Here is a 12,331-nt window from a genome sequence, read left to right as displayed (position 1 = left end):
TCTTGCCCTAAGAATAAAGTCCCAGATCCTCAACATGAACCAGAAGGGTCTGTGTGTCCTGGTTTCATCTTGCTTCTCTAGCTTTATTCCCTTTTACCCTTCCCTTCAGTCTCTCTGCTCCAGCTGGGCTTGGCTACTCAAACCTCCTCAAATAAGCCATAATCTCTCTTTTTTTTTTTTTTTGCGCTACGCGGGCCTCTCACTGCTGTGGCCTCTCCCGTTCCGGACGCGCAGGCTCCGGACGCGCAGGCTCAGCGGCCATGGCTCACGGGCCCAGCTGCTCCACGGCATGTGGGATCCTCCCGGACCGCGGCACGAACCCATGTCCCCTGCATCGGCAGGCGGACTCTCAACCACTGCGCCACCAGGGAAGCCCCATAATCTCTCTTTCTTTCTTTCCTTCTTCCTTCCTTCCTCCATCCTCCCCTCCCTCCCCCCCCCCACATAGAAAGCTTTTTCTCCTTTCCACCTACATCAACTGTTCTCACACAAGCGTGACTCCCCCCACCCCCCACCAGGGGACATTTGGCGATATCTGGAGATATTTTTTTGCTTGTCACAATTGGCATCTAGTGGGTAGAACACAAGGATGTTGCTAAACATCCTACAATGCACAGGACATCCCCCCGTAACAAAAAATTACCCAGCTTAAAATATTTATGGTGCTGAGGTTGAGAAACACTCAACCTTTGGAACCCAGCTTAAACACCGCTTCTTCCAAGAAGCCTCCCATGATACTTGATCTTGGTTTAGGGCCCTCCCCCCTCAGGAGGCTCCCACTCATCACTTCTCCTTCACAGCTCTTGGCACACGGGGGTATTTGAGGTAATGCACCATCTGCCCTCCCCAGCAGTCCATCAGCTCCAGGATGGGGCAGGGCGGTTGGTTCACCACCTCATCCCAGTGCCCTGTACAGTGCTCTGTGCAGTTACTGTTTTGTTGACCCTGGGACACAGAGGAAGGCTGTTTACACAGGTGCCCTGTCTTTTACGAGGGGCGGTGTGGTTTCTAAGGGCTTCGCATGTAGACCCACAGGTACCCATGGACAAGAGCACAGTCTTGGGAGCCAGAGAGAAGTGGGAGGATATCGTAATTCTGCCACCTCCTAGTTGAGTGACCTCCAGCAGGTTACTTACTTTCTCTGGAACTGGGTTTCGTCATCAGTAAAAGAAGCATAACGGAGAACCTGTTTCATAGAGTTGCTGTGAAGATGAAAAGACATAGTATATGTAAGGTACTGAGGTAAGCTAAGGTATCCTCTGACACAAGGTAAGGGATTAACGACAGAGAGGAAGAAAGGGCAATGGGACAAAATGACCTAGTCTCAGGGTCTCCTGCAGCCCCCAGGCCCTGGGTAGCAGGCAGAGAAACGTGGAAGAGACATCAAGAGACTGCTGGTCAACCTCTCCTTCTTAACTTCTTCAACTCTAAAATGTGCCTACAAACATCCCATTTCACTTATCCCATGGGCTTGTTATATGTACCCCAGATAACTCCCCACCCAAATAAGAGAGGTACCTAAAAATCACCTGCAGGTAGGGCTGAGTGCAGCCCAGACTGTCTCTTACCTCCTCCACCCTGGGCCATCTTAAGAGCTCTGGCCTGCCACCCCTTGTTTCTTATCTGGATTCCCCCTCTCGGTGCAGACTTTTGGGAAGGCAGCCCGTCTGGACCCGAGCTAACTCCAGATTTCTCCATCTCCCTGGGCTCTGCCTCTGGTGCCAATAGGGCCTCCACACCCTGTAATCTGCCAGGCCCCACCTCCCCTGCGGTCTGAACCCGGGTCCACAACCAGGTCTCACAGTTCACACCAGATCTGCAGGGGAATTCCAGACATTTTCACTGAATGAGTCCTGGAAATCGACTGCTATCCTTTTGCCCAAGGTGGGGGGATGGTGTGTGAGGGGGAGGACTTTCCCATTTCCAGGCCTTTTTGCTTTCCCCCCCCACCCCAGTTTTAGACATTCAAAAACTGTTTTTTAAAAGAAACAAAGATCCATTTCCTAGACTGCTCAGGTCAGCAAACAGAAGTGTCTGAGGATGGAGAGCTGGACAGGAAGAGGGCTCTCAGCTGAGAACAGAGGACACGGGATGGCGTGTGGAAGCTTGGACAGGAAACCCTTCAGTTCTGGGAGCAACTGTTGGAGCCAAGCCTCACACAGGTAGCAGCCAGTGAGGCTCCCAGGCGGGAACCTCATGACAGAAGCCCTCCCTGTCGGCAGAGCTGTGAAAGCACCAAGGCAAACTCCGGTAGCATGGGGGCGGGGCGGGGGGGGCAGGGGGGCCTCCACCCCACAGCTGAGGGAAGAGAGGGCAGGGAGCTGGTGGCATCAGCTCGGCAGGGTGGACCTCTAGTGCGCCAGCAGGTCTGCGTGTCTCTGAGACCACAGCCGCCCGCGCCCATGCCCACGGGGTTAGCAGCCTGCTGCTTCTGTCCACTTGTTTGGCTTCCTGCCCTGTAGCAAGTGGAATGTGATGGGTCAATTTCCAGATCTGGGCTGATTCTCTGCCACTTCCTGGTTGTCATAGCTCCAACTCAGCCTGCAAAAGGATGTTTTTTGTTTGGGGTTTTTTTTGTTTTTTGGTCTAAAATGCCCGATGAAAGATCTGGTCTCTTAATCAGCAGTTCACATCCCTGGGAAGTTATTTAAGGAATCAAAACAGCTGAAGATAGACCCCTGAAGATTAACATCAGTGACTTGCCTCTATCCCGAAGATGGTTATTCCAATGTGGGAGAAACCTGAGTGCAAAGGAGCAGCGCATCAGCATCCTCCCACGTCGCATCGGCCAGGTCTTGGCAGGAAGCAGCAGTTTGACCTCCTAAGTCTGTTTTCATTCACTTTGAAGAAACAGACAGGTGCCCTTCCCCCACCCCACCCCACCCCCTTTTTAAAAATTCCTCCAATGTGTTTGACACCCCTCTTTGCCTTTAGTCAACACCTACTGAATGCTTGAGGGATGGAATGGAGGCCAAGGTAGCTCAGCAGGGCTGGGATTAGGGTGAGGCAAGTGAGGGCCCTAGGGCACAATACGTAAGGAGGTGCTCACTCTCAAGGGTACAAGCTTCCTCACCCTCGCCCTAGCCCTGGCCCCTGTGACTGATCACTGGTGAGAGACAGCTTCAAGGGAGAGACAGTTTACTCAGAGATAACTGACTCTGGAATAGGAAGGAGCCCCATATAGGCACCTGCCAGCCTCAGCTTCCTCTTGCCTGGGACCCCCAGGTCTCTCATGCCCAGAGGTGTGCTCTGTATAGGGCTGGTCACTAGCCCATCAGAGGCCCCTGCTCCCAGGGACTGCAGAGACAAACGTGTGGAAGAGAACTTGAGGAAAGTCAGAGGCAGTTGTCACCACAGGATTGCAGGGGCTGCAAAGAATTATAATTACATGAAGTAACAGTGTGGGTGCTTACTACGTGCCAAGCCCTGTGTCAGATACTGTGTCATTATTTTGTATAATCCCTTCAACAGCTCAGTAAGGAACTTGGGCTCTGGAGCTGGACAGTTTTGATTTAAATCTCAGCCTTGCCTCTTTCATGTTGTGTGTCCTTGGGAAGTTACTTAAACCTCTCTGGGCCTCAGCTTCCTCATCTGTAAAATGGGAATAATAGTTGGACCTTCGTTACAGTATCCCAAAGATTCTATCAGGTGAGACAAGTAAAGCAACGAAGCAAGCATCCGGCACAAGGGAAGCATTTGACAAATGTTGGCCAAGGTTAGTATTGTCATTGCCTCTTGTGGCTTGTCCCTACAGTAGCCACAACAAAAGTGTCACAGACTGATGGCTTAAACAATAGATATGTTCTGTCTTATGGTTCTGGAGGCTAGGAGTCAAGGTGTTGGTAGGGTTGGTTCCTTCCGAGAGCTGTGCTTCTCTCCTAGCTACAGGTAGCCCCAGGCATTCCTTGGCTTGTAGGTGGCTATCTTCTCCCTGTGTCTCTTCACATCATCTTTCCTGTGTGTCTGTCTTGGTGTCCAAACTTCTCATTTGTCTTAGTCTCTTTGGGCTGCTGTAACAAAAGTATTGCACACTGGGTGGCTCAAACAACAACCACTTATTTCTCATAGTTCTAGGGGCTGGGAAGTCCAAGATCAAGACACCGCAGATTCAGTGTCTGGTGAGGGCCCACTTCCTGGTTCATAGATGGCTGTTGTCTCACTGTGTCCTCACATAGCAGAAGGGGTGAGGGAGCTCTCTGGGGTCTCTTTTATAAGAGCACTAATCCCAGTCATAAGGGCCCCACCCTCAATACCTAATCACCTCCCAAAGACCTCACCTCCAAATACCGTCACTCTGGGAATTAGTTTTCAACATGTGAATGTCTGGGGGGACGCAAACATTCAGTCTAGTGTACCCTTTTTATAAGGACACTGGTAAGATTGGATTAGAACCCACTCTAATGACCTCTTTTTAACTTGATTACCTTTGTAAAGACCCTATTTCCAAAGAACGCCACATTCTAAAGCACTGGGGGTTAGGACGCCAACATATCTTTTGAGGGGGGCGGGGGGCACAATTCAATCCATAATACAAGGTCAAGTAACTTGCTCAAGGTCACACAGCTTGTTGAAGATGAAACTGGATCCTAGAACCCAGGATTATTTGATGACAAACTCCATGGCATAAACCCCACCTTAAAGCCCCAGCACTCGTAAACCTTCTCTGGTCAGAGAGGAAAAACCAAAGAGAGACATTCAGAGCCTGCTGCTGTTGTGTTCATGGCACTTTCCCTTCTTTCTCCCTTCCTCTGTAGCCTGCCTGCTCCAGGCTGAGCTGGTGAACTATGAGCGAGTCAAAGAGTACTGCCTCAAAGTCCTGAAGAAAGAAGGGGAGAATTTCAAGGCCCTTTACCGCTCCGGTGTGGCCTTCTACCACCTTGGAGACTATGACAAAGCACTCTACTACCTTAAAGAAGCAAGGACCCGACAGCCAACGGGTAAGGCAGCAATTGCTGTTTCCTTACCACCAGCCCCCTGGGGCAGCTCCCAGGCCGTCTCATTGCCGTGGTCAGATTTCCCGGCTGGCAGGGCCAGGCAGGGAGGGAAATGGCAAATGAAGGGTCAGGTGTGTGCTAGGTCCTGGAACAAGGAGAACACATAGTCCGTGCCTTTGCCTGGGGTCTGGGTTCCAGGGAGCTTGGGCATCTCTTCTTTTCAAATAAAATATGGAATTCTTCATTTTTCCAATGGAGAATCCAGCCCTCTTTACTTATTCAACGAGTACGTATTGTATTCTTACTATGTGCCAAGATTTGTGCTGGGTGCCAAGGATGTAGATAAGAAGACGTGGTCCCCACTTGTGAGGAGCTCACATTCTGGTTGATGAGACAGAATACAAATGGATAAGCAGGGGGCTAAGCCCAACATCCTCCAGGAAGCATGCTCCAGCTCCTTCAGTCAGATCCCAGTCCTTAGAGCAGGTGTTATCTGTACCATTCGCTTAAACCACATCCACTAGCCCTGCCATTCATTCATGCCACAGATATATATTGAGCAGGTACAATGGGCCAGGAACTCTTCTAGGTGCTGGGTAAATAGCAGGGAACAAAAAAAAGTTGCTACCTTCAAGGACTTTATGTTATAATGGAAGGAGATGGACAGTAAACAAACAGACAAATTGATAACGTAATATTTAGTAGTAGTAAGTGCTATGAAGGAAATAAAGCAGAGTCAAAGGATCAAGATTAAAGGGGGTGCTATTTCAGACCAGGTGGTCAGGAACACCCTCTCTGAGGAGGTATCATTTTTTTAATATATAAATTTATTTATTTATTTTTGGCTGAGTTGGGTCTTTGTTGCTGCGCTGGGGCTTTCTCTAGTTACAGTGAGTGGGGGCTACTCTTCGTTGCGGTGCACAGGCTTCTCATTGCGGTGGCTTCTCTTGTTGTGGAGCACGGGCTCTAGGCACGTGGGCTTCAGTAGTTGCCGCTCGCAGGCTCCGTAGTTGTGGCTCGCGGGCTCTAGAGTGCAGGCTCAGTAGTTGTGGCGCACAGGATTAGTTGCTCCGCGGCATGTGGGATCTTCCCGGACCAGGGATCAAACCCGTGTTCCCTGCATTGGCAGGCGGATTCTCAACCACTGTGGCACCAGGGAACACTTGAGGAGGTATCATTTAAACCATGACTTTGACTTGCTGTTGCCATGGTTGTTCATATGGCTGATTTTTTTTTAATGCAATTCTCCTTCCAAGGAGCCTTGTTAGGATGAATTTGCAAATACCCAATATACTTTTTTCTTTATTTTTTTAATGAACACTAATATCTTTATTTTTATGTGTTGTTGATTTATTTTCTGTATATAAATCGTGTTCCCCCAACTCTACTATAAGCCACTTGAGGACCAAGAATGGGACTCATTCAACAGAATTTTCTTGAGTACCTGCTATATGCCAGTACTGTTCTGGATGCCCTGCCAGGCATTTTGGAATATTATACAGCATTCATTTCTACTTCTGGAAGTAAACATCTCAGGCAGCCTAATTCATATTTTGGTGTGTGCAGGGCTAAACAGTTGTTCTATGTCCTTCTGCACTCATTAATTTAAGGGCTGGAACTGGGGGGAAATTCCCCAGTTTGTGGTGAGGTGGTTGCCTAACCTTACTTGTAAGAATGAGATAAGACAATGAAGCAAATTTCTTCTAAACTCTCCAACTAAAAAACATTACAGGGGCTTCCCTGGTAATGCAGTGGTTAAGAATCCACCTGCCAATTCGGGGGACACAGGTTCGAGCCCTGGTCCGGGAAGATCCCACATGCCGCGGAGCCACTAAGCCCGTGTGCCACAACTACTGACCCTGCACTCTAGAGCCCATGAGCCACAACTACTGAGCCCACGTGCCACAACTACTGAAGCCCACGTGCCTACAGCCCATGCTCCCAACAAGAGAAGCCACCGCAATGAGAAGCCCACGCACCACAACGAAGAGTAGTCCCCGCTCGCCGCACCTACAGAAAGCCTGCGTGCAGCAAGACCCAACACAGCCAAAAATAAATAAAATTATTTTTTAAAAAAGCATTACAATCAACTAATATTTATTGATCATTTGGATTAAGCCCTTTTAGACATATCTATTTTGGTCCTCACAGCAATTTTATGAGGAAGATATTATGATCCCCGGGAGAGGCAGCCATTGGATTCAGATGCAGCAAATGTGTGTGTCTCCTTGGGCATCTGACTTAATCTCTCCGGGGCCCAGTTTTAATTTTGGTCACAGTGAAGATGATGAAACATACCTTACAGGATTATAATGAGGGTTCAGTGAGACAATGAAGGTTAAAAACATGGCATAAAGTAGGCACTCAAAAACGGAGGTTGTTTCTTGCAGACGAGACAGGAGGCTCAGAGAAACTTCTAAGTTGCCTGAGGTTAAACTCCAACTAACTGTGCTGACTCAGGACCACTGGGGTTTGCTGCTCCATAGAAATAAGGGGAGAAATTCCCCTGCCTCTTCTCTCCTTGCCATCTGTCCTCTGGGTCACAGGACCTGTCCACGTGGAGCAGTGAAGGAGAGGAACCACATCCTGGTTGCCCTCTCAGCCACGCTGGACCTCGGCTGAGTGAGTCTGGCTTGTCCATGGTCTGCAGATACAGCTTTGGTCTGATTCTCCATAGACCCAAGAGTTCCCCTCACCAGCTGTTCCCTAAGGTGTGTTTCTCTCCTCACAGACACCAACGTGATTCGATATATCCAGCTGACGGAGATGAAGCTCAGCAGATGCTCCCAGAGAGAGAAGGAAGCCATGTAACTAGAACACCTTTCTAGAGCTGAGCCTAACCCGGGACATCCAGGCACCCCCTGGTGGAGAGCCCTTCCCAGGGTTCTGTTCCTTTCTCCCCACTTCCTCCTCCTCTTGCCCCTCAACTCTTTGTCTACTCCCAGTGTGAAAAGAAGGAGACGTGCAGATTTGGAATCTGGTGGGTTGCCCTGACAAGGGACATCCTCTTTCCAGTAGGGCAGCCGCTGAGAGAGACCTAACTTCAGCGGGAACAGCTGGAGAGGACTGTCACAGGTTGGGAATGCCACTGCAGCTTTGACTTGGGCCAGTGCTTCTGGCAGAGGCAGAGCCTGGCAGGTGCACCACCCCACAGGCGTCTGGCATGGAGCCCACGGGCGGGACCCCTCCACAGCTTCCTGACAGACGGCAGCATCTCAAGGCAACTGTGACAAATCCAGGGATGAGACAGACACCAGAAGCGTTGGTTAAGCCAACAGAGTCTGAGAATCTGTACACTGGATTTCTGCGCACACACCCGCTCCCCACCCCCAAAACCTCAGGCCCTGCCTCCCTCCCTCACTGGTTGTCTTGGTTTGTGCCTCCTCCTCTCCCACTTGGGGATCTGAGACTCTGCCAGGATTCACATGCCATCGAAGCCCACTCTCAGTGCCCTCTGGTGACCACACATACCGTTCTCCCAGACTCCCAGCCAGCAGGCAGCTGTGACAGCAGAAGGGCAGGGTAGAGTGGGCCAGGGGCTGACCACATCGGGATGGGGGGGGAGAGGTGATATCTAGGGGAAAGAGCATTGTAGAGACTGGGAGACTGAACTGCCGACGAAGTAAGTGTAAATAAAAATAAATTAACAGGCAGCAGTTCCTGTCATTTCTGTTGAAAGGGGCCCACTCCCTCACTTTTACTCCCTCCCGCAACCCCCAATCAGAGCTGCTTGCAGCCAGGTAGGATGGGGCTTCCCCCAGAGCAGTGGGCCATTTGTGCAGCGGTGTGCGATGCTGGCTGCGCCTTTGTGCTTTTAGAGTCGGCTGGCATTGTGGAGGCTGCCCAGGGATTTGGCTATGTGGGAACTTGTAGCCTCTTTTTGGATGAAATTACCTGGACTCAATATCTAGCACATAGAATGTGTTCAACAAATATTTGTTGAATGACTAAATGATGACTGCAGACCGGCTCTCCTGCCTTAAACCAATTTTATCCCAGCCTAGTCTCCTGATACCTATGCCCTTTTTGCGATGTCATGTTGCTTCAGTCAAATAAGAGACATTTACTGAGGGCTTCTTGTTTGCCTGTCATTGTGCAGTTTGCCCTGGGACATAGGATGTAGTCCCAGTCTTCAAGGAGTTGGAAGAGTTGAGAAATAGTCATAGGAGATTATTACCAATGATACCTTTAATTTATATGATGCTTTAAAATTTTCAAAGCACTTTCATGTATTTTTTGTGTGATCCGTGAGACAATATTGTACAAATTAAAATATATACAGATGCAATAATATTAATAGTGAGCATTTATTAAATGCACTATCCTCAGATCTTTACATGTATAATCTCATTTCTTTCGTGCAATTACCCTACTATTCCCATTTGATGGATAAGAAAACTGAAGAAAGAGAAAACTAGCCCAATGTTGCATGGCCTTGAGTGGCATAGCTAGGATTTGAACCGAGTCTGTCTGACTCCAGAGCTACAGCTGTTAACTACTCTGTAGTTAGTTGCTGCCCTAAAAAGTATAATATGGCGTAGTTACAACCATGCAAAAGCAGGACAGTATGTGTGACAAACCTTGACTACGTCAATGATGGTACGTGGGCTGACTTTCATATTTAGCCCAAGGTGAAAAATTGTCCCTAACACTTGACTCTCTAGTGGCGGAAAAGGCAGCTGAGACCCAGCAGTTATTTCTGTGTATTGTTTATTCTCCTTGCTGATGGGCCAGCATGTATCCAAACAATCCACCTAGCATTCCTCACCCCATCCCCAGCTTTGGGGAAGAGTCACAATTATAGGTAGAGATTGAAAGGAAACACAGAGTTAATTCTGGCTTATTTATTTAATCAAAGGCTCCAACACTGCAGGATCCAATCACTTCTGAGGGGCCCAGAAGCCAGCAGCACAGGTTATATTCACATAGCTCCTCAAAGGCTTCCAACGGGGGCTGCAAGAAGGTGCTAGAAATATCCAGGGGCCCCCAGTTGGTTGCCTATAGCTCACCCTCTGGAGAAGGGAAAAAAGCTGTTACTGCTGCTACATCCTCCCCCACCCCTACCATGTCCTCTCTGCCCTCTTCCTGCAAAATGGTTTCACATGACCCCAACTCAAATCCACCCTGCAGCACACATAGTACAGGCAAACGTGCAAAACTCCCCTCTTCCTGAGGCTCCAGCCCAGAAGGTATGTGAGTTGGCAGACTGCCTGTTAGGATCTGAAGGATGAAGATGAGGTCAGAGGTGGCATGCAGAACCAGTTCAAACCGGCAGGGTCTTCCTTTGGTCTTCGTGCCATGAAGAAGGACTCAGAGTAACTATTCGCAACGTGGAACAGGAGAGGGGTCTTGCCTCACCGAGTGAGTTGGGGCAGAGCTGGACAGCTGGGGATGATAAGATCGCTGCCATCCTTCCAAAGAAAAAGGTTGAAATCCAGAACTAGGTGAGGACAACCTCATGGGACCTCATAGAACAAGCGACCAGGCCTTCTGCTTGTCTGGTAACGTAGGTACGCGTGCTGGGAACTCCATTCACTGTGACCCAAAGTTAAATGATCCCAAAGAAAAAAGCTGCCTGGGACTTGTTTGAGATGGTGGGACTGAACTTCCTGTGCGTTTGTCCAGAGACTTCAGACAGATGGTAGGCAACATCAGCTCTGTTCCCCTTAACAAACCATCAGCTTCCTTCTCCTCATCCCTCCCCCAAACAGGGACTGTTATTTAATTACACGTTTTGTTTGCAGATGTCACTGCTGAGCTATACTTGGAGCGCTCATCCTGGATCTGACCTGCTTTGCCATCTCCTGCTTGGACTTTTGTGATAGACTCTTTGGGGAAAAAAAATTATACTTTTACTGTAATTATTATGAAAGCCTCACATGTGTATTGTAGAAATATTAGAGGAAAAAAAGATAAATTCTGCCCCATAATCCTACTACTGGAAACAGATATTGTTATCCTTTTGGATGTATCTTTTGGTTGTTTTTGGTATAAATGTACACATGCACATGCATTTTTTAAAACAAAGATTGGATCATACTGTACATACTCTTTAATAACTTACTTTTCAAAATGTGTATTTATATTGTAGAATATGTAATGCATACACAGGTACAAAATTCAAGAAGTACAAAAAAATCTGGAGTCAGAAGTAAATCTCTTTCCTGCCCTGTCTGCCAGCCTCTAGTTTCTCTCCAGCTACTTGTATATCCTTTCAGAGACAGTTACGCATTTTCAAATGTATGTATCTATTTTGTCACAAATGGTAGCACATGGGACACACTTTTTGCACCTTGTGCTACTTCACCCACTATATCACGGACGTAACATTTTTTGCTCATCTCCCAAACTGTTTCAACAGCATCCTCATTATGTGGGTGGACCCTCATTTGGTAACCAATCTTCCAATAGTGATTATCTCATTCATTCCCAATCTTTATTGTAAATAATACTGCAAAAGACATTCTTGTAGCTAAATTTTGCACATATCTAGGACTATTTCTTTAGGATAAAATCTGAGAAGGATATCATTTGGCTATCTTTAAGAATTTTGATATATTTTACCAACTGCCCTCCAGAGAGTTTGTACCAAAGCACTCTTCTATTTGCAGGCTTGAGAGTGCCCTGTTCCCTGCACCCTCACAACGGGTGGGTATTATCACTTACCAAATCTTTACCAATTTGATAGGAAAATAATAGTATATCAATGTTATATGAACTCATAATTCTTTATTAGTGAATAGCATCTTCGTATGCTTATTGACCATTTGTACCTCCTTCTTTGTGATTTTTCTATTTATTTGATATTGGTATGTTTATTATCAATATGTAATTTTATTGAGAGTATTATTTTTGGCAAGAACCATTGCCAAATATGCTTTCCAAGTGCTTTGCTTTCAAATTTTGTTTATGGTGCTTTTTGACATACATAAATTCTTAATTCTGCAATTAATTTGTTCCTCTGTTGCCAGCTTCTTCTGCCTACGGTTCACTTTCTCATTTCTATCAGAGTGGCCCTTCTAAAACACAATCTGATTATGTCACTCCACAGCTTAGAAATCTTTAGTGGCTCCTCATCACTTTTAGAATAAAGGCCAAACTCAGCATGACACACAAGGTCTTTCATGTGATTTCTCCCACTGACACCTCCTGGTCCTCTTCCCAAGGTTCCCTACATTCTACTGCTGCATAGCTTCTTGTGATTCCCCGAACCCATTGTTCTTGGGTCTCTGGGCCTTTCCATGCTGTTCCCTCTGCCTAGTTGGCTATGCCTCACCCCTCCAATCCACTCTGTGCCATGCTAACTCCTATAGGACTTGTTCAAGTCATCACTGCTTGAAAGCCTTCCTTGACCCCTTAGTCTGCATTCCAAACAACATGAGTCTACCTCTGCCTAG

The 12,331-nt window shown here is 47.7% G+C and overlaps 1 protein-coding gene across 1 annotated transcript in view; it reads left to right on the top strand.

Annotated features, from left to right (window-relative positions):
- Positions 1-11,704, top strand: part of TTC9 (tetratricopeptide repeat domain 9) — a 35,123-nt gene extending 23,419 nt beyond the window's left edge. The window contains exons 2-3 of the mRNA XM_060095920.1: positions 4,755-4,937; positions 7,666-11,704. Coding sequence (XP_059951903.1) covers positions 4,755-4,937; positions 7,666-7,745 — 263 coding nt within the window. The 3' untranslated portion in view covers positions 7,746-11,704. The remainder of the gene's footprint in view (positions 1-4,754; positions 4,938-7,665) is intronic.
- The last annotated feature ends 627 nt before the right edge of the window (positions 11,705-12,331 follow it).

The sequence above is a fragment of the Mesoplodon densirostris genome, chromosome 4 (assembly GCF_025265405.1).
Source record: "Mesoplodon densirostris isolate mMesDen1 chromosome 4, mMesDen1 primary haplotype, whole genome shotgun sequence".
Lineage (NCBI taxonomy): Eukaryota > Metazoa > Chordata > Mammalia > Artiodactyla > Ziphiidae > Mesoplodon > Mesoplodon densirostris.
This window is presented reverse-complemented; position numbering and strand designations above follow the sequence as displayed.